The sequence below is a fragment of the Acartia tonsa genome, chromosome 14 (genome assembly GCF_053477335.1).
Source record: "Acartia tonsa isolate MP-2025a chromosome 14, ASM5347733v1, whole genome shotgun sequence".
Lineage (NCBI taxonomy): Eukaryota > Metazoa > Arthropoda > Copepoda > Calanoida > Acartiidae > Acartia > Acartia tonsa.
In genome coordinates this window covers 30619067-30642693 of record NC_137273.1, presented here as the reverse complement: position 1 = coordinate 30642693, position 23627 = coordinate 30619067, and the positions used below count along the sequence as shown (strand labels likewise).

Below are 23627 nucleotides of genomic sequence, written 5' to 3'. Positions count from 1 at the left end.
ACATACTTGTCTATACACCCCTGGCTAGAGAGAAGTGGTTGCTATTACTCTTGCAGTCACTATTATAAACATGCTTGTCCATACACCCCTGGCTAGAGAGAAGTGGTTGCTATTACTCTTACAGTCACTATCATAAACATACTTGTCTTTACACCCCTGGCTAGAGAGAAGTGGTTGCTATTACTCTTACAGTCACTATTATAAACATGCTTGTCTATACACCCCTGGCTAGAGAGAAGTGGTTGCTATTACTCTTGCAGTCACTATCATAAACATACTTGTCTATACACCCCTGGCTAGAGAGAAGTGGTTGCTATTACTCTTGCAGTCACTATCATAAACATACTTGTCTATACACCCCTGGCTAGAGAGAAGTGGTTGCTATTACTCTTACAGTCACTATCATAAACATACTTGTCTATACACCCCTGGCTAGAGAGAAGTGGTTGCTATTACTCTTACAGTCACTATCATAAACATACTTGTCTATACACCCCTGGCTAGAGAGAAGTGGTTGCTATTACTCTTACAGTCACTATTATAAACATGCTTGTCTATACACCCCTGGCTAGAGAGAAGTGGTTGCTATTACTCTTGCAGTCACTATCATAAACATACTTGTCTATACACCCCTGGCTAGAGAGAAGTGGTTGCTATTACTCTTGCAGTCACTATCATAAACATACTTGTCTATACACCCCTGGCTAGAGAGAAGTGGTTGCTATTACTCTTACAGTCACTATCATAAACATACTTGTCTATACACCCCTGGCTAGAGAGAAGTGGTTGCTATTACTCTTACAGTCACTATTATAAACATACTTGTCTATACACCCCTGGCTAGAGAGAAGTGGTTGCTATTACTCTTACAGTCACTATTATAAACATACTTGTCTATACACCCCTGGCTAGAGAGAAGTGGTTGCTATTACTCTTACAGTCACTATCATAAACAACTCATTTCACAAATATGGCTCACAACAAAAATAGAAATAATAAATAGACAACTCTATTCATGTAGGTAGATGGGTGAATATGCAAATTAGAGATAGATAGATAGCATGCACTAAAAGATATATATTTAACTATTTTCATCCTATGATATAAAGAAGTAAGTTTTTTTTTGTCTGAAGCTAAAGATCTAAAAAAATTCTGGTCTGAAGCAGTTGCACTTTTCAGGGACCTTTATTATTGTCTTCCATTGGTTCTAGGCTAATATGTACAGACATGTTATACTTATAAAGAAGGTTATCTACTATAATAATCTTACCTAGCATTTGTTTGATTCTGTATGATTGCTTGGTTATAACTATTAATAACTGGCATCATAGCACATGTGTCCTGAACAGATAACAACTAATCAAAAATGATAACTGAAGTGTTTTAACTTAATGGCTCTATTAATACTTGTACCTTACACCAGTTTATCATGTATACTCTAATTAAGTTAAGCTTGTAGCGGGATAAACTAACATTTCCCCCACCCCCATTTTCCCATTCCCTATCTTCCTAATGAATGAACAAACTGACCAATACATGACAGGGGAAATAGCAACCTAAACTAAGTACAATTTTTTCTCTGTCATTTTTTCTCTATCCATGTATATTCTGCATCTACTATTAAATTCAATAGGTAAAAATGACGAACCCCAAACTGTCCCACTTTGAGAAAGATGATTCCAGTGACGTCATATACGTTTAGTGAAGGGGGGGAAAAATTCTCTTCCCTTTTCTCCCATCTCTTTTGAAGAGATTTTCTTCCCCACTTCCCTTTTTCTTTCCCGAAACGTATATGACGTCACTGGAATCGTCTTTCTCAAAGTGGGACAGTTTGGGGTTCGTCGGTAAAAAGAACAAAATATGTTAAAGTTGTCTATATTATAGTAAATGTCCTATTTTATTTCAGTGTAGATTGGCCTCTGCGTCATAACTAAAGATGTTAATAATATGTTTTTGATTATTTTCTTTTCTTGTAAGAGAATATGATAACCCATAAAGAAAAGAATAAACCTTTTACTTTGGTGTATCTCTGTGCCAAATCTTTCTAATAAGGTATATGAATATTCAGCCAATCGTCCTATTAATAACCAACCCTTTGGTTGAATGAACTTAATCTGTAAGTCCTAACTGTCCATGGTAATGATTTGCACCTATTTTGTGCCAAGGTATTGTCCTACTTATAACTATTAATGTTGTGCACAAGGCATGATAGCGGCATGAATCATTCTTAATGCCTATATTTATTATTTTGTGTTAAGACAAGATTATAACCATCACTTACCCAACAATGGGTGAATGTGCTTGTGTTATGTAACAAGCGTGGGTGAACTTATTGGATCTGAAGGATCGTATCTGGTAAGAGCACCATGCACGATGTACTGGTATGGCAGTTGTCCTACATAGCATTTAAAATTCATATTAGAAAGTATACCTTTAGAGACAGAGCAGACAAAGCTTGAGCTACAACAGCTGGTGAACTAGGATTTGTAACCTGGCTGATCACCTGAACAAAAAAAAATAAGAACTAGTTTGAGAAAAAATAAAGATGGGCAGACATATGGACAGACAAAGTGAATTAGATAAAATATTAAGCTTATTTATGCTAAATTAAACAATTCTGTAAGGGCCATCGTGCCTTTTTGAATTCTACTTTTTACTCTTATTGGTTGAAACATTTTAACTCTTGTTCCTATTGGTTAAAGTTGCATTGATCTGATTGGTTTAACACTAAATTTGCTCTCTGTTTGGCTTAAACTCTACAATTACTCATCAATTATATAAAACTCTAAACTTACTCTCTGATTAGTGTAAACAATTCTGTAAGGGCCATCCTGCCTTTTTAAATTCTACTTTTTACTCTTATTGGTTGAAACATTTTAACTCTTGTTCCTATTGGTTAAAGTTGCACTGATCTGATTGGTTTAACACTAAAGTTGCTTTCTGATTGGATTAAACAATAAACTTGCTCTTTGATTGGCTTAAAAACTAAAAATGGTCCCTAATCGTTCGTTCACACTGAAAGACACTTAAACATAAAATAAATTAGCTGTTATTATTACTTATATTATAAATCATTGTTTACTTTTAAAGCCGTACATTTATAAGGACAAACGAACATTTAATGTATATTGTACTTAAATATTGTATATTACATTATTTTCTAACATAATAAATGTTTGTTTGTAATCTTTAAGTTCATTTTTCAGAGAAACAATAAAAAGTTACCAGTTTTAAGAAGTTTTAAACTATTTGTTCAGGGAGTAAGGAATAAATTATTACAACAACACCTTTTCAAATATGGCCTTGAAACCAATTAATATCCGCTGGATTAGAACCAGTTCTCAGCCATACTGAAAAATCATGTATTTCATCGTATTACAGACAAATTTTCATGAATAATAAAAAATATAAAATTAATACCAGTTTTGTTAACCCTTACTTTTGGCCCATTGGATCTCACAAAACTGGTGTTAGTCTTATAATTTATTTCATTTTAATATCCACGGAAAGCTGTCTGTAATACTAAATAACTATTATACGCTAAAAAAGGTAGATTTTGGTTAGAATGTATATGAATGGTTAATATATGTATTATTCATTGTCCTATCCCTGGTTCCCTGACATAAGGAAGGGAAGGAAATTTGGTAGTTTATTACACTAGTCCTCAAAGTTTTATAACAACATTTTTCTATTTGTAGGCTCAACAACTTTGGGGATTTAAATTAAATTTTGATTGATTGGTTGATTAAGTGCTCAAACCTGTCAACCAACTAACTAATGGTAATCTAAAGAAGGGGCAATTTTGTGAATCATCATGGGGGTGTAAATCAATTTATCGGCCATTGTCTTATCCCTTTATATCCCTGACCAACTACGATGTTTATTGAGAACTAGGATTTATACAATCACAGCTGCTCTTTCACTGTAAGGGATATCTAAGATAGAAGTATATAGTTTTTTTTTGTGGAGATTCCCCAAGCAAATATAATGCAACAGTAATGTAATAACAAACATACTATCGTATAAAGTAGTAAGTTTTTTTTGTCTGTAACTTTAAACTGTGAAAACTGAAGTATTAATTAGTGCCCGGTATGGTTTTATGCTATTTTCTGCTTTCCCTAACCCTTCGAACACAAGTACCCTAGATATTAGGGGCGCCTTTCCCTATGAAATTTATAATGTACAATATTAGAGTTAAACACTAGAGGGAGAAAGGGTTAAATAACTGTATCTCCCCATCGCATTAACCTTGTTCAACCTTTCTATTGGGTCACTGAAAAACACCCAATGGTGTCGCTTATATTAACACAGCCAAGTAGCAGAAAATAATTTAGAAGCAGACGAAAGAGGTTTTTGAAAAAGAATGGGAAGTAGTTGTCTGTATACATCTATACTATAGATCTGTTTGTACAATGTTCAATTTGTTGAGCTTAATATTGCTTAACCCTTTAATTTTGCATATCCACAGAAGGCTGCAAATTTTGACAGGGAAAAACCTTGGATATAACCAAACGGCATAGAACCCCCCCCCCCCCACCCTTCAACCTTATGATCTCATTTTCACAGCTACTACTATGCATTTCTTGCAGGGATAGTCATTAGGATTCTTAAAATACTTTGACTCAAAATCTTTGAGTTTCATTTATTTGTATTTAACAATAAATTTAACCATAAACCCTTCTTCTAAACTTTAATTCCTCAAATTGAGAAAAGGGGGGAGAGAGGTTATTATATGCCCCTCATAATTGTCTTATTTTCAATTATTGAAAATTTCAAAAGGCTGTACAACTTTTTGATGTAATAGTAATCACATCGTATTATAGACTGCTTTCCACCGATATCAATATTATAACATTAATTTTAAGATTTTTTTAAATATTCGTGGAAAATTACGATGCAATACATGATCTTTCAGAATGGCCGAGAACCGGTTCTAATCCAGAGGATATTGTTCGATTTCGAATCCATACTGAACATACAATATTTACTTAACATAAAATAAATTGTCATCCTTGATATTTATATTTTTAGGCTTAGTAAATTTATTTGACAAAATATTAGAGAAAAGTATTTATGGACGGCAAATAAATTTACGGTCACATATCTATAAATAATGTATTTTGTTGATTTAATAACAGCACAAAATGTTTCCTCAATTCTTTTATATTTTTTATCCATGTTGATGGTAATAGTGGCATGCAATTTTGCCCAGTTCTTGTTATTATGCCACTTCTAACTAAGGATCTAAAGGGATAAGACAATGGCCGATAAATTGATGTACATCCCAAATGATGATTCGCAAAATAACCCCATCTGTAGATTACAATTAGTAGTTGAAACTTTTAGACGCCCAACTTCATGAATCAACCAGAAAAAAAGATTAAAAGTCCCCAAAGTTGTTAAGCCAACTTAAAATAAAACTTTGGGGACTAATGTAATTAAGAGCCCTATGTCCCCTACCTCCTTGATTATTATGCCACTTCTTATAAATGTTTAAATCTTCATACCAAAATGTTTTGTCATAGTCTTATCAAAATAGCAGCTTCACCCCTAGTCTCCATTTTCTATTTTAGTTTTAAAAAGGGGAGGAGGTTGGAGGTACCCTCCATTTAAATAATTATGAACTTTCCCTGAAAGTATCAGATGTTTCACTAAAAAGGAGGTTACAGCCGTTTGATACATACGGATAGACAGACATACTGTTACTTTTATATAAAATAAACTGTAAAATAGGCAATATTGTAAGAACACCAGAAAAAGTGTCCAAAATGAGAAAAATTGGCCTTCTGTTCTAATGCAATTTTGTCACTATTTTCATTCTTTCAAGCCAGCCGTTTACAAGATTTTTATAGCATAGTATAAAATTGGGTTTAACGCTGAAATTTTATTGAATTTTTATTGTAATTCTAAGGATGCTTACAGTTTTAGAACCGGCAGTAGCCTTCATCCACTTTTCAAAGTGGAATTATTCATTTTAACTTGAAGAAAGAATTTCTAAATGAAATTTTCCTTTTTTATTCTTTTTAGTTGAATAGGCCATCAGTTTGTCTGTGATGCATTTGACGCGTAACTTTCTACACACACGCGTACATACACATAAGTTATATCTCTCATTCGTTGGCTTAAAAACTTCTTGGTTCTAAATCCCTTCATTGTGCACACTTTTTCATGAATCAATTTTACATAAAAGGGAGTAAGGTGTCGCCCTTTTCGGACGTAAAAAGGGTGTACATCAAATTATTGTCCAATAGCAATTATAATTATTAGAAACACAAATGCCTTGGCCAATTAAAAAAAAATTGTGTAAAAAATTAAACCTTAACTTTGAAGATAATTTGAAGTATTTAAAATCCAAAAAGCTGTTTTTTTTATAGCGCATCTGCTATATAAATCGGGAATGCTAGTTTGTCCGTCCGTCCATATGACACAACTTGAACATTAAAACTTTAAGCTTACGCATTGGTAGATTTTTTATTTGCAGTTTATTAAATTCTACTCTATTTTTTTATTTTTATCTCTTCCTACTTCCAATAATTTGCTATTTAGCGGCTCCTGGGGGATGATACTAACCTGTGTTGAATCTTGTGAGAAGACAGCTTCTTGAGTTTGTTGGTGAGCAGATTGTTGTTGCTGTTGTCCAGAGTCTTCTCTGTGCTGTTGCCTGATCGTACCAGGAGTCATACATCTGCATGTCATCCCATGGAGTGAGGGGACATATTGGTGCTAAAGTTACTTGCATTTATTTTCATAGAAAATTTGAATACTATTTGAATAAAATCTTGTTGATTGATATAAATTAGCTGTGTCATTTTGGTAATTTTGTTTATCATCATTATGGATGTACAATGCACGTCAATTTATCGTCCATCCATTGTCTTATCCCATAAAATTGTACTATGGATGTACAGTACCCCGTCCCGTTTTAGAAAAATTTTGTTAAAATTTTTGCCCCCAGCCATAATATGGTTGATTTATGCAAAATAATGACCCATGCAAAATAGTTTTTCTGTAATGCAAAAATTGCGATGGTACAAGCACTGCAAAGTTTTTAACATTTGCAAAAAAGACCTGTTTTTAAAGCTCTTGTACCATCTCCATTTAAAAGATTTTTACAAAATTTCAATTCTAGTGTGTTGATATAAACCTGAAATTTACCAAAAAAATGGGGGCAGTCTCAATTATAACATATGAAGGACAAAGATGCAGCAAGTAATTTTCCAAAGTAAAAATTGCCAAATTTCATTCATTAATAATAGGGTTAAGCCAAATAGGACGGATAGGGATATCCGACTGATTCAAAATGCTGGATATCCGGTATTCAGGTTTATATTGACACACTTGAATTGAAATTTTGTGAAAATCTTTAAAATTGAGATGGTACAATCTTTTTAAAATCTGCAAAAAGACCGTTTTTAAAGCTTTTGTTCCATCTCAATTTTAAAGATTTTTACAAAATTTCAATTCTAGTGTGCCAATATAAACCTGAATACTGGATATCCAGCATCTTAAATCAGTCGGATATCTGTATCCGTCCAATCCGGCCCAACCATATTATTTGTGTATGCAATTTGGCAATTTTTACTTTGGAAAATTATTTGCTGCACCTTTGTCCTTCATATGTTATAATTGAGACTGCCCCCATTTTTTTGGTAAATTTCAGGTTTATATCGACACACTAGAATTGAAATTTTGTAAAAATCATTTAAATTGAGATGGTACAAGAGCTTTAAAAACAGGTCTTTTTGCAAATTTTAAATACTTTGCATTGCTTGTACCATCGCAATTTTTGCATTACAGAAAAACTATTTTGCATGGGTCATTATTTTGCATAAATCAACCATATTATGGCTGGGGGCAAAAATTTTAACAAAATTTTTCTAAAACGGGACGGGGTAATGTACAGATATACCTAAGGTAAATAGAATATGGACGCTATCCCATTTTCTATCAATAAGCCCACCCCCTATTTTTAAAATAAATTTGATATAGGTGTAGGGGAGTAGGTGTGTCGTTAGGGTTCTAGCCCTACGGGGTTACCAAATACAACCTAACCTTACCTGACCTAAAGCAATAAAAAATCATATGAAAATCCCCCCCTACCCATTATTTCAATTATTTGCAAAAAATTATATTGGAGGGGGATTCTGTGCTCAGCAAGGCACTTTTATGGAATCAATATCTGTGGTGCTTAAAATGTTTGTATGACTGGTTTGCCTGCTGTCCACAACATGTGTCACTGTCTGGGGGGCGGCGGGAGCGGTCTCATAGAAGGTCTGGCCCCCTCTCTCAGTGGAAATTGTGGGGGGAGTTCCTGAACAAAGAAAAACAAGGATGACAACAGTTCTATAAAATCTGACAGTCAGACAAAAAAAACATTTTGAATAGCAGAATGTTTAAAATGGACAATTGCTGTCAATGGATTAAAATTTATTGTTAGAAGGGATCAAATCTTGAATTCAGACCTAGTTCCTACTGCTGCTATGTTAGAACTAAATATAATAAGAGGCGAGAAGGTGCCTTGGTTGTTAGTTATGAATATCTACCTGTAATAGCTGCTACTGTAGCTGTGGTCACTGCTGGAAAGTATCCAAACCCGGCAAAACCTAAAATAAAGTTTCTGTAAAATATAACATTTTACATATTACCAATAATTTTTGGTATACAATTTTTCAATTTTCGGAAATAAAAATATGTTTTACAAAAATAAGACATGCAAAATTTTGAAATATCATGCATTGTGCTTTAAAACTTTTCTATTTTACTACGATTTTCTTTAAAATTACTACATCTTTCTAAAATCTAATTTCTATAACAAATAAATATCATCTAGTCTCGCAAAAGTTGACTTTTTGGGTATTTTCAAAGTCATTCACTATTTGAATTGTTGATCATAATACTAATTGACATATTTTTAATCATAAAATCTAATAATCTAATGGAAATAAAATAAAAACACAATTTTTCTGCTCTATAGATAATTTGTAAAACCCTTACTTTGTTATGCATATGGCTTTCTTATGTTAAAAAGCAATTAAAATAATATTAATCTATTGCATGGTGTTATAGACAGCTTTCCGCAGATATTAAATTAAAAAAATAAATAATTAAAACCAGTTTTGTTAGACCTAATAGGTCAAAGGCTAAGGGAAACAAAACTGGTATTTTTTTTTTTTTTAATTGTAATTTTTGTGGAAAATTGTCTGCTATGTGATTTTTCAATATGGCTGAGAACTGATTCCCCGTATCGCTTCGAAAAAAGCAATACTGAAAAATTATGTCTAGCATCGTATTAAATCCATTATCGTATTATGTCCAGTTTTCTAAAAACATAGAAATATAGTAATCATAAGATTAAAACCAGCTTTTATATCCTGTGCCTTCGGCATCTCGAGGCTAAAAAACTTGCTTTAATCTTATAATTGTACATTTTATATCCACGGAAAGCTGTTTATAATACGATGCCAGAAATTAATAAACACAAACATATTTGTTACCAGAACTATATTATCCAAGCTAATGCATACATAAAGAGAAGGGCTTTAACTTGAAAGATAAATCAAGAGGGAGAGTTACATTTCCAGTATGGCTTTGAAACTAATTAATATCCGCTGGATTAGAACCAGTTCTCAGCCATACTGAAATATAATGTATACAGACAACTCTCTACGAATATTATAATAAAAATCCTAAAGTTTTGTAAGCCAAGGCCTCCTGTCCCTCTAGACTAAGAAAACTGGCTTTAATCTCTTTTTCTTAATTTTAATATCCGCGGAAAGGTGTCTATAATACGATGCAATGCATAACTATTTCTAGCTGATTATACTAAGAATTGATAATCCTTTATGCAAAAGAATTCTTACAAGTTCTATTTAACCTAAATATTTGTAACAGAGTTCTGTTTAAAAAGAAGTGAGAAATATAATTATTAGTTTTTAGTTTTGAAAGTGTAGAGTTCTTTTTGATTCAATTAGAAATTGGATTAGTTCATATCTAATTTTCTTTAGAAATCTATTTGGATGAAAGAAAGAAACTCATTGGCAGGAAAAAATTTGATAAAAACATTTTTTTATACGATGGTTAATTGAAGCAAAATCAGCTAGATATTCTATATCTCTAAAATAAAATTGATAAAATCACAATAAAAATAAATTCATCACAATATTCTAACTTGTATTCTATTTCTATAAACTAAAACTATTTGAACAAAGAAAACAAAATTTGCTGTTGTTTTTCACTTTAAGGCATGACAAATTTAAAATTCACAAATTCACGATGAATATCTAGAAAGAATTTTTACTAAAATAGACAGTTTATCTTTTTGTAAAATATAAGATTGACACTTTGAAATGTATAGAATTAACAAATTTAAACACTTACATAAAGGTGACTATTTGTGATCACTATTTGATCACTTGTTGATCACTTGTTGATCACTAATGACCACTATATTATTATCATCACTAAACGTTTCTCACTAATGATCACTAACTGATCACTATATCTTCTCTATAACAGGTTGTCTAGAGCCTAGAAACCTATATAAATAATTTTTAAGAATTTCTATTATTAATGAAGTATTATACTAATTCAATTTTATTTACTAATTTAATTTTCATTTAATAAAAGTTTTAGCATAAGGAATTGTATGTAAAGTAAACTTTCAAATTGAAAATTAATAGATTTTTATTTTACTTGCAAAAAGTAATCTTGTTTTTATGATATTAAAGGAAGAATCCATTTTAAGATATGGCACACAAAATATACAAAAAATAACATTTAAAAACTCAATATCTATCATTTTTTTCTATTATTCTATCCTATAATTTCTAAAAAGACTAATGAAACACTGTAAAATATCATTTTTTTTATTTGAAATTTTGATTATTAGAAAATCTTAGATATAAAATCAATTCATTTAGGATGACAATGCTTCTTTTTTAAAAATGAAAGGCATGATAAGATTTTTACAGTGTATGATTATAAAACTATAGTATGAGATCAGAAGGTTATGGTTTCTTCATGGACAGGGGTTTAAATTACTAAAAACAATAAATAGAAAACAGATTAATTTATTTTGAAAATAATTCAATAATTAACTGGTATGTTCTATCAATTGTTTATTAGAATTTATTTCACTGTCCCTAGTTTTCTCTATGATTTTGTCTATGGTTCCTTTACCCTGGTGTGTGTCACTGAAGATCTCTAAAACAGCTTCTTTCCATGCCATTCTAGTCTTCACATTGCAATTCATCTTTTCATTTTCTCACATTTTTGTTTTAATATCAAAACTTTATTTAATAAACTATACTAATTAACTGCCATTTTCAACAAAAAATGTTAATTTCTCTACCAAAATTTTTATTTCTATGTTGACAAGAAGAAAAATGAAATATTTTGATACATTATTGTTATTGAAAAGAAAGATGTAATAAAATAGGCAGAATGTATGTAATATGTATGTATAGCACATACTAGAAAATGGCAGTTCTTAGTGAAGCATGTACTTTAAAAGAAAATAGTACCCCATTAGTTTAGGCGGTTTATAAAGCCTATAAATTTCAATATTTTTCCAGTATTTTACATTAAAAGCAAAGCCTAAAATTGTTCTGTGATTATATCAAAACTAACAGCTCTAGGAACCCTATTTTTGCCAGCCAACACCAAAATATGGAATTTCCATTTTGAACATTGATTTTGTAAAATATATTACCCAGAGAAGGGAGAATTTAGATACAAAATCCCACTTGAGATTGTCAAGCGTTTTGGACCTCTTGCATTTTTGTTACCCCCTTTTTTCTTCTGTATACATGAAATTAAAGAAGGGTTTAATGGGAATTAAAAGCAGGAAAATTGAATTCCCATTTCTTACATTTGATAAAGGCTCTTTTATCTCTCTCCCCCCCCCCCCTTTTCTTTCACCCCTTACTCTAAACACAAAGGATTCTTGTCTGAGAAACTGAAAGTGGTTCCTGGGGTTAATTTGTCATAATAACATTACAATAGTGTGACCTCCTAGTCAAGGCTGGCTTATGTATGTAATATTACTGGTTAAAAGCACTGCAGGAACAACTTTGAAGCTTACAACCGTTTGATCTCAATATTATTCTAGAGTTACACAAGAGAAGCTTAGTAGAACACAGGGATATATGGTAAGGGTAAAGGTGTATAAATCAATAATTTAATATAATCATCCCACCCCACTCTTGTTTTCTGCCTTTGATATTTTATGAATGCTGGGTGGAAGATTAATTAATGTGCCTTTGACCTCTCCTTCCTTGCTTAATACAAAAGGTAAAATTTCCACCAGATTATTATCTTATTTGACATTGTCCTATCCCTGTATTCCTGGTGGAACAACAAGGGAACTGCCAAAACTGAGAGGGGGGAGTAGGTTCTTGCAAGAAAGAATTCAGGAACTAAAAAGGGAATAGGTTTGTTTCAGGGGGATTACAAAATAAAAGGAGGGGGAGGGGGGAGAGGGGATGTTAGATGAGAATTGCTAGTTTTATTCAGGGAAAAATTGATTAATGTGGGACAAATTAATCTGCACCCAAAATATTTACAATTTACCAAAGGCAGGATTACAAACATAAGAGTTTTAGGACAAATTAATCTGCACCCAAAATATTTGCAATTTAACAAAGGCAGGATTACAAACATAAGAGTTTTGGGACAAATTAATCTGCACCCAAAATATTTACAATTTACCAAAGGCAGGATTACAAACATAAGAGTTTTATGTTGAAGAATCACTTTTTATATATTGACACATCCCTGTATCCCTAAGATTCATCTCTCTAAACATGTATATGCATAATTTTTATTCATCATTCATAACTTACACCTTATTTAATTCAATTAGAAAATTAAAACTATTTTTTTTTTTTTGGTTAAAAGGACAATTATTCAACTATTTTTTTGTGCTATAGGCTAATGGGGTACCAAATACTTCTAAAGTATGCTATCATCATTCACTATAAATAATTTATGTTTTTACTAGGTATCAAACAGATGGTATTATCATTGTAATTTTATTAATAAATATATTATAACAGATGATAAAGGATATACAGTTATGTTGTAAACAATTTAGATATAAAACAATTAATAATTTTAAAAATCAAATTTGTTTCAAATGAGTAGAAGTTTCAATTCCTAATTTTGAGATAAAAATTTAACAAAGATTGCCAATATTTAGGAGAATTCTAAACTGGCTCAGCTAACAAAGCAACCAGCACTTTGACAAGTTACAAAATTAGATAGTTACAATTTTTGTTAGTTTGACTTTAACAAAATGTGTGTCCTAATTCCTAATGTGTTTTTTGTTAATTTTTCATAATTGTTTTCTAATTTATTATCTCCACATTGTCTGGAATAAAAGTTGTGAAAAATGTAATTTAAACTATTTTTGTAATCGTGTGGTAGTGACAATGGGTATTAATATTTCTTTAAATACATACTTCGCAATCCTTGACAATCCTGACATCATGAGCATGTGTATTGTGTACATGGTACAGACAATTAGTTTCTCAATGTTATTAACTTTATATTATAACAGTTTCAGTTATTTGCTTTGAATAATCTCTAGCTTGATCATTATGATCTTATAGAATAAATTTTAATAACAAAATTAATAGTATCAGATAAAATATTTCAAAAGAAAAACAAGAAGAAATAAACAACCAAAATTTAACAGCCCCAATTTAAATTAAAGCTGGATGTAAGTGGAAAGAGAAAGAGGATTTTTGTATATTATATTATTAAATAGAGTTATATTTCACACTCCCTGGTTAAAACATCTAAATTACGGTTATTAAACTAAGCCTACACAGTATATAATATGTACTCTAAACTACTATTATCTACATAATAAAGAAACTACATTACATTATTTGAATTATTAGATTGCACAACTAGATAGAAATGCCCATAAAATAAGCAGCTTTTTTAGATGGCTATGATAAAAGTGATCAATTCACATAAATTATATTTTACAACATAAGATTTTACGTAAATGTTGCATTACAAGATGACATTGTTTTCTTTTTCAGGGCATACAATTATAGAATAGAATTAAACATCTAATATATTACAGCTTATAAGATAACACTGATAATTAGGAAAGGTTTAAAGTGATCTACACAAGACTACAACTCCACTAAGATAAAATCTTTGGAGATAAACAATTGTTCTAAAAAGAACTAGCAAATGTTTTAAAACAAAAATGTCTAGCTCTTTCAATTTTGGAATCAAGTTGAGGGGAATTAGTTGCATTGTTATTGCTTATTACCCATTTTTAAAATTTGTTTTGGCATGTGCCGTAACAATGATTTTATACGAACAACATATCTGACAATTTTTTTATTACAAAACTTTTTTTTATCAAAAATTGATATGACAACATTTTTTTTGGTGAACTGACATTCAATTACTATGGAGGGTATTGAAATATTTTAAGATTTTGAGTTGCGTCTAAAAAAATTTAATTCATTATTTCAGATTATGATTTGGATATACATTAGTGGGACATGAGGGATAGGTTGATAAAGTCACCAACAGTGAGATTGAGTCTGGAGTCAGGCAACAGAGATGTGGTTAGCATACCTAATAAAAGATATAAAATGTTTGTGTTTGCCAGTCATGATTGGCTTACGTGTTATTTTTGATGCACATAAATTGTTAGTAATAAGTTTTATATTAGTTGTTGTTTACAATAACCTAAAAAAATGTATTTACAATTTTATCAAAGATATGAATAATGTTAACTCTTTAAAGTAATAAAGAGGCATTGTTATTAATAGTTACAGACTGCTAACCCCTATATAACTATCAAGTACAAAATATAACTTAACCCAACTTAGTCTAGCTTGCCTCTTTAATCTTATATTTTTTAACTAGTAAATCATGGTTTGGGTATCAAAAAAAATATTTGTCAAAAAAAGATTAAACTGTCTACATTTGTTTTATTTATGCATGTAACTTAGATGTTCGTCTGAAATGTACTAAAATATTACAGAATTGGATTATGTCATAAGTGCCACAAGTTGCATTTTTGAATGTTGTTAATTTGTCGTTAATAACATCATTTTGTTGTTGTGAGATTTTGAGCAAATAAATCCAACATGGATCTAAACTTAAATATATTTTAGATACCTTTTTTAAAGCGAAGCTTTCTCATAATTAGGTTCGGTTCGTCCATACGTCCGTCAGTGCATCGGTACGTAACGGATATCATCGCTAGTAAATCGTTCTTAATCAGTTTGGCAAAAAAATTACAAGAAATATTATTTCCAGAATGGCTTCGAAACTGATTAATATCCGTTGGATCAGAACCGGATCTCAGCCATACCGAAAAAATCATGTATTGAATCGTGTTACAGAATTTTACACGAATATTTAAATGTAAATCATAAAACCAGTTTTGTAAGCCTAGGCCATTGGCCAAAACTGTTTTAAAACTTATATTTTTTTATTTTAATATCCGAGGAAAGCTCTTACATTTTAAATGTGGTTATTAATCTATTTTGTTTTCATATATTTGGTTAATGTATATATTGTATCATTTATAATTGATGTGAAATATTAAGTTTAATGTTTTGTACATTTTGTATACTACAATTGCATCCTATAGAATTAATAGGAAAATAAAAATAACAATATAAAGTTATTTAATAAAGTCATAGAATTAAAGGGAAGTATAAATCAAAGAATCTATTAAAATGTTTAGAAAAAATAGGGAAAACTTTAATTTAAAAATAGTTTATCTTATAATCAATATAAATAGATAACTTGCTTAAAGAGAACCGTTATATATTTACTTGGATGTTGCACTACATTTTTATGTACTCTAATACAGTGATACTCCCAGCTGACGAAAATGACGATACACCCCATCCACCCCCTTAACCTTATCCCCTCCCCTCATACTGGATGAACGAACTGACCAATAAATGAGGTTCATATTTGCAACCTTAATTGACGAAAAAAATTTTTCTGTCAATATTTCCACGTATACTATATATATTCTATTGTTCAAAACCCTAGTTTCCAGTAGTGGTCACATGTTTGAAATTGTGGTGTTTGTATTTAATGGTCGCTATTATTTCAGTTAAATGGTAAAATTACTCCAAATTGTAAGCCCTCGGTTTATATCTCAGGGATCTGGAGGGATAGGACAATTGCCGATAAATTAGTGTACATTCCCAATGATGATGCACAAATTCAACTCTTCAACATAAGAAAAAATAAGAGATAAAGACAGACAGAAGGACATACACATTTAGAGTAACTTCACTACTAAAAATGAGTTTTTGATAAGCAAACCGAAAATAAGCTGTTTTTTAGTTTAATTTAGCAAATTTAAAGTTTAGTTGAATGAAAAGCACAGCTACTATATATTTTTGGTATGTACGACAGCTTTAATGACTTTCCAATTTATTCAAAAAAACAACTGGCTAGGGACGTCCAAGGGGGGGGGAGGGGGTAAATGAGGGGTTTTAAAGTTCTAAGAGGTTAATATAATGTATTTTTAAAGTTCTGAGTGGGGTGAAATGAGAGGTTTCAAAATTTAAGGGAAGTAAACACCCCTTTTCCCCCACTCTTGTACATCTATGCAACATACCAAAACCACCATTAGATTATTTTTTGAAAACATATTTGCATTGGTTAAATAAATAGGAGAATCTATCAAATAAAAAAAAAATTTTGACTTGACTAGCCATCCATTTATCTTTGGATTAAAGCTTAAATGACAATATAGTCCCCCCAGACTTATATCTTTAGTGCAAATTTTAAAACAACAAAATTTATTGTAAGATTGAGTAAAGCAACTTAAAAATTATACCAACAGTCAATCTGTTAGACTGTCTACCTTTTTTAAACATTAGAGCTTTATTAAGTTTTGATTTAGAGTTTATTAGTAAAACAACAGTGTACATTATATGTCAGCTATTGACACTTTAAAACAATATAAGGAGAAGGGGTGAAATAACTGTATATCCTCAACCCATGGACCCTGTGCTGACTTTAAATTGGGTCTTAGAATACCAGCCAATAGCGTCAGATATATATTTACAAAGCCAAGTCGCTCAAAAAGAGCAGAAAGCAATTTGCTAGCAGAAGAAAAAGGTCCCCAATTATACAATATTTTTTATGGTACTTAATTGAAGAAACTCCAGAATTTTGCGATCTTGGATCAATTCGCTTCAGACAAAGTAGCTTCCTAAGGAAAGTAGCTTTCACTGTTAATAAACGTCATGGCCACAGCGCTCGGCCCTCTAGCTTATAACCTTACCTAATCTATCCTAAAAATTGTAAAAATATTTTTAAAAATTGTAATAACAATATTAAAAATTTTAAAAATCTACCATTCACAATTTGTAAAATCCACCAAATTCTAAACCACCTATGTATTAAAAGTTGAGGATATTTTTCTTTCTAGGGGGCCGAGCGCTCGCGGCTAGGCAGGCCAGGAGGAGCCCTGCGGCCATGACTTTTATTAACATTAAAGGCTATTTTTTCTTAGAAAGTTATTTTTCTTAATTAAATGTCCTAAAGCTACTTTGTCCTGAATCTACTTTGTTCTAAAGCTACTTTGTACGAAGCTACTTTGTCCAAGATCCGAATTTTGGCTATTTTTTATCCTATTTTTTTGTCTTTTTATAAAAACATATGCAATTACATAATATTTAAATTAATGCATAGATAGATAGATAGATAGAAACATAAATGTAAATAAACAAAATCGTCTAGTAGAACTGACTAACAGTCTATATAACTACATAGAAAAGATTTACTGAATAAATTTAGACTATTTTGATTTTCTGTATTACCTTTTAGATTTAGATAGAGCAAAAAACAGGGATCTCAATGGATAAGACAATGGACGATAAATTGATAAACCCCAAAATATAAATAAATAGATAGAATTAATATATATTCTTTATATCTACAAGAGTCTTAAGTCTACAAATAGATATTATTAATCTTTCAATGGATTTAGAATGTACGTGGATATTATGACAGAGGAAAAACTGTCGGCATCCAAGTAATAACTGGTGCAACATCCAAGTAATTATATATCCATTAATTGTCATATTCCTGTTTCCATGAAATTATCTCTAAACTTAATTTATTCAGTCCGATGTCCAAAATTTAATGGGTTAGGGAGAAACAGATGATAGATAGATAGAGAAAGAGACAGAAAAAAGATAGATAGATAGAACAGATGATAGATAGATAGAGAAAGAGACATAAACAGATAATAGATAGATAGAGAAAGAGACAAAAAAAGATAGATAGATAGATAGGGACAGACAGAAAAAGATAATAGATAGATAGAGAAAGAGTCAGAAATAAGATAGATAGATAGGTAGAGAAAAAAGGTTAAGTTAGAGCGAGACAGAAAAAAAAGGTATTAGAAAGATAGAGAGAGTGAAAGAAAAAAGATAATTGATAGATAGAGAGCCATACAAATACAAAGGTAGAAAAGAGTACATTAAGAGAGAGAGAGAGAAAGAGAGAAAGAGAGAGAGAGAAAGAGAGAGAGAGAGGAAGAGAAAGAGAGAAAAAGAAAGAGAGAGAGAAAGAAAGAGAAGGAGAAAAAGAGAAAGAGAAAGAGAGAGATGGAGGGAAAGAGAGAGAGAGTGAGAAGGATAAAAAAGTATAATCTAAAATTATTTCCTTTAAAATCAATCATAAGTAATGAAGCTAACAGAAGAATTCTATCAAACAGAAACAACAAAAAGTTTGCCCCGTTCATGACATACGTACATACTTAAATAGTAAAAAATACCTCTCTAAAAGAAGCACAGCTGCTTTATAATAGGGCATAATTATACATTATTAAGTCACTTAAAAATCAGGGAGGGAGGGAACATTGGGCTGTTTCTTACACTGCACTGCACTGGTCCCCAAAGATGTATAATACCATTTTCTTATTCCTTGACTCAACAACTTTGAGGACTTTTATTGAATTTGATTGCTTGGTTCATAAAGTGTCAAAACTATTCAACTAATATTTTTAACTTACAGAAGTACTAATTAGTAATTTTGTATATAATCATGGGATGTACATTAAGAGATATAAGTTTTCCGGAATTGTAATGTAGGGAGTAGATTTGAAATCTGCATCAAATTTTAAGGATTTTTTATAAAATTCGTTTTTTGTATAATTCTTTATCTAAAAGCGGAAATACAAATTAAGTTAATCAATTTTGGCATCTGTGATTGGTGGATTTAAAAAATCTGCGCTCTGATTGGATGTCGTACATCATTCAACCAATTAGAGCGCAGGTAGTTTAAAATCCACCTATCTTATTGGTCAAAATTAATTAACTTAAAATGTATTTTCGCTTTTAGATAAAGAATTTTACAAAAAACGAATTTTATAAAAAATCTTTAAAATTTGATGCAGATTTCAAATCTACTCCCTACATTAAAATTCCGGAAAACTTATATCTCTTAATGTACATGGCCATTGTCTTATAGGTATTTAGCTGTGACTTCCTTGTATATTGACGGACATTTGATATTCTAAAAATGTCTAAATTAATTAAAATCCGCTGGACTAGAACCGGTTCTCAGTCATACTGAAAAATCATGTATAGAATTGTATTAGACACATTTTCCACGAACGTTAAAAATCTAAAATCAATACAAGTTTTAATTTTGCATTTTTTCAATTTATTATCCGCGGGAAGCTGTCTAGCAGAAGAGTTGAATTTTTGTACAATACAAAATAACTATTACATAAATCATAATGTTGGCCTTTTAAGTATAATGTAGTTAGTTTGTATTTAGGGATCTGAAAGGATAAGTCAATGACTGATAAATAAATGGACATCCCCAATCACCCATTCTATACATTAAAATTAGTGATTAAAACGTTTGAACACTCAACTTAATGAGCCAACCAATCAAAATTTACTAAAGTCCCCAAAGTTGTTAAGCCAGCGAATTTGAAAAAGGTTATCATAAAACTTTGGGGACTACACAAAATAAATCCTAACATTGCAATTATTGGTTATAACGTTTGAACACTCAACTTAATGAGCCAACCAATCAAAATTTACTAAAGTCCCCAAAGTTGTTAAGCCAGCGAATTAGAAAAAGGTTATGATAAAACTTTGGGGACTAGTGTAATAAACAGCCCATTGTCCCCTCTTTCTCTCTGGTTAGTATTGCTGCGCTACTTATAAACATAATTGTCCTTGTAATAAGAGAGAATGGCGGAGAAAATGAGGGAAATTATTTTCAAGGGGTAAATTTTCCAGGGATCTAAAGGGATAGGACAAGAGCCGACAAATTGATGTTTATCCCCAATAATAAAAAACAAAATTTCCCTTTGAACTTAATGAAACAACCAATCAAAATTCAATAAAAGTCCCCAAAGTTGTTGAACTAACGAATAAGAAAACGTTAATATAAAACTTTGGGGACTAGTGTAATAAACAGTCCAATGTCACCTCCTTCCCTGAGTAAATGTTCTAAGGAACAAATAAATCAACCTCAAAACTTTAACTCTTTCAAGTGTTTCACAGTGAGTCATATCATACAAAACCGCAAAAAATATTTGTTAGTAAAAAATTATTAAAATAATCAAATAACCATCAAATCATTACTGATATACTTACGGGCGGTTGTACATCATATACTGGCTGGTCAAGTAAAACAAAAAAATAGTATGCCATATATCTTGAATAGCATCTGAGATATTCACGTTTCCCCCATATTGTTTCTAACAGACGGATGGACGGTCATTTAAAGTTGTAAAGAAGCTTCACTATTAAAAAGCAGTTAAAGTTTGCTCCAATTTAACATTTTTGCTATCCAATTTTTTGGCTGTATTGCGACGTGACCGTTTTTCCTAGCGGGTTGGCTAGCCTCATCTTGAGGTATATGTTTTGTGTCAGAGTCAGTGATTTATATATTACCTAACCCTTCCAAAATTTCCCCCTTTTTTCGCACTGAACCCTTTTCTTTAGAAGCGAAGCTTTATTGTTTTATGCCTAGTCTGTAAGTGTTTTTCTAAAAGGAATAAATAAAGTAATAATAAAAGCAACCTTTTGGTACTTTTAAATAATCTTCATGGAAAGGTTCTGAATAGCAGTGTCTAAACTTTTCAACCCATAGTTTTAATATACATAAGAGATAATTTTGTAATGTGTTTCAATTTATCGGTTATAGTCTTACCCTTTGGCTAGCATAAGCAGTTGTATACAGTGCTTTTGGTTATAGTGTCTATGTAAATATCAGAGAAATCAATTTTTATAATAGAATATCAATTAATACATTGTCGACATAAACTAATTGTATGAAAAGACTAGATTTTTAAGAGATAAGACAATGGAAGTTAGATTGATGTACATCCCCAATAACAATATACACAACATAACCCCTCTTCTATAGGTTGGAATTAATAGTTGACACTGCTAGTTTCTACCAACCAACTATTCAAGATATTTTAATAGCACCCAATAAATTTAAAACTCATAAATGAGCGTTTTGTTTTTTAACCTTATCTGTTTTATAATTTACAGTATAATATGCCCTCCCTCCCAAATTTAAAAACATTTAAAACTCATATTTTTCAAAGGGAAAATATTTTGTTATGCTACCTCATAGGCCATGAACAAGCTTATTCTTGTTCAGTATCTGTCTTTGTGAAGGATTTGTGCATGTGTTCGTGCGTGCGCGCGCGTGTGTGTGTGTGTATCTGTCTCTGTGAAAGATGACAATTCATTTAAATGACATGAAATATGTTAAAAGAGTTATGTTCTTACGTAAATTTTGGGGGTTCTCAGAGAAACGACAATGGATGGCAAATTAATCTCTCCCCCCGAATTATTTTGTTTGAATTCTCCTCTCGGATTATTTGGAGAAGGTTTGGGGTGTATACAAAAGACCTACTCTACAAAAGACCTACCCCTACCAAAGACCTACTCGTCGGTTCTACAAAAGACCAACGCCTAAAAAAGACCTACTCTACAAAAGACCAACGCCTACAAAAGACCTACTCTACAAAAAATCGTAATGTTAGAAGGTCATGGCCGCAGAGTTCGGCCCCCTGGCCTGCCTAGCCGCGGGCGCTCGGCCCCCTTGCCTATAACCTAACCTAACCTAACTTATATGTAATAATGTATGAATGTTTATCGTACATTAACTTAATTATATTTTAGAATTTCGTTGATTTACAAAAAGTGGTTGGTAGATTTTTTTCAAATTTGAATATTTTTTTTACAATATTTAGGTAAGGTTAGGTTAGGTTATAGGCAATGGGGCCGAGCGCCCGCGGCTAGGCAGGCCAGGGGGCCGAGCGCTGCGGCCATGTATTGATTATGTATTCCTTTATTAATAAATTTGATGTTTATATAACAATATATATTCGTAGGTCTTTTGTAGAGTAGGTCTTATGTAGGGGTAGGTATTTTGTAGAGTAGGTCTTATGTAGGGGTAGGTCTTTTGTAGAGTAGGTCTTTTGTAGGGGTAGGTCTTTTGTAGCAACGCCAATTTAACTGCTATTGACCATCCCTCCCTAGGGCAAAAGAAAACAAAAAATCTGGGCAAATGTCAATTGAAAAAAAATTGTTGCAAATTTTGATCAATATGTGAAGAAGTGGTAAGGTTTTTTTTGCAAGTCAGTGTACTAAATCGTTTGTGTTCCCCATATAAGGACACTTCTCATAGGTCCCCGGGATAATTTTAGACTGATTTTAAGACTTAGGGTGGTTCAAAGCTATTTTTCCTGCTCCCTCCCTCCCCTCTCCGTCGAAAACAGAACATCTATAAGCTAAGGGCGCAACCTAGTAGGTTGTTTTGACAGAATTACTGTGCTTGTACTAGTATAACAGGTGCCAGTAAAAATAAACTAAACCGATATGGTTCTCCTTCTCATAGGTCCTGTGAAGATATATAACTATTTTGAGGGAGGGAAAGTTTACATAAAAAAAAACTATTTCACCTAGAAATAACTTGATAAAAAATATTTATACAATACATTTTATTCAATAAATGATTAATTTGACTTCAATTCAATTGTTCAACTGATTTGTTAAAACGTCTAAAACCAAGGTTTAAGAGAGTGCAATGGCGTTTACATTGATCTCTATCACATTAATACCCTATTCGAATATGATATGAATGGATGATGTAGAATATACGTGAATGATATAAAAGGAGAAAAATTGGCGTCAATATAGGTTGCAATTTCCCCCCGCATTTATTAGTCAGGCTATTTATCCAGTAGGAGGAAAGAGGATGGGGTAAGGGGGGGGGGGGGTGGAGATCGTTATTTTAGCCCGCTACTTAGGATAGGTAAATATGAATTTGGGGGAATGTTAATTTATCTTTCATTGTCCTATCCCTGCATACGTGATTCCTAGCATAATTTATATATTTCCTTTGACACATATGAAAAAGTAGGGAGCAGGAATTCCTGTGTTTATACATATTAGGCATGTTTCCCCAGGGATTTTAAGGGACAGAACATTGAATGATAAATTGATGTACCTCCCCAATGATGACAAACAAAATTACCCCATATTTATAAAAGTTAGGACAATGTATATTTGTATCAACCAATTAGGATTTTAAAAAGTACCCAAAGAATTTATGAAAACCTTTGGTAC

At 31.5% G+C, this 23627-nt stretch overlaps 1 protein-coding gene across 4 annotated transcripts in view; it reads right to left on the bottom strand.

Moving 5' to 3' along the window:
* Positions 1-23627, bottom strand: part of LOC145306577 (RNA-binding protein Musashi homolog Rbp6-like) — a 168081-nt gene that overhangs the window by 9841 nt on the left and 134613 nt on the right. For 2 of the 4 annotated variants that reach the window (XM_080148779.1, XM_080148781.1), the window contains exons 10-14: positions 8544-8603; positions 8215-8311; positions 6571-6661; positions 2432-2503; positions 1271-1356 (exon numbers count right to left, since the gene is read on the bottom strand). In XM_080148779.1, coding sequence (XP_080004905.1) covers positions 1271-1356; positions 2432-2503; positions 6571-6661; positions 8215-8311; positions 8544-8603 — 406 coding nt within the window. The remainder of the gene's footprint in view (positions 1-1270; positions 1357-2431; positions 2504-6570; positions 6662-8214; positions 8312-8543; positions 8604-23627) is intronic. The other 2 variants (XM_080148780.1, XM_080148782.1) reach the window with 1 other exon arrangement.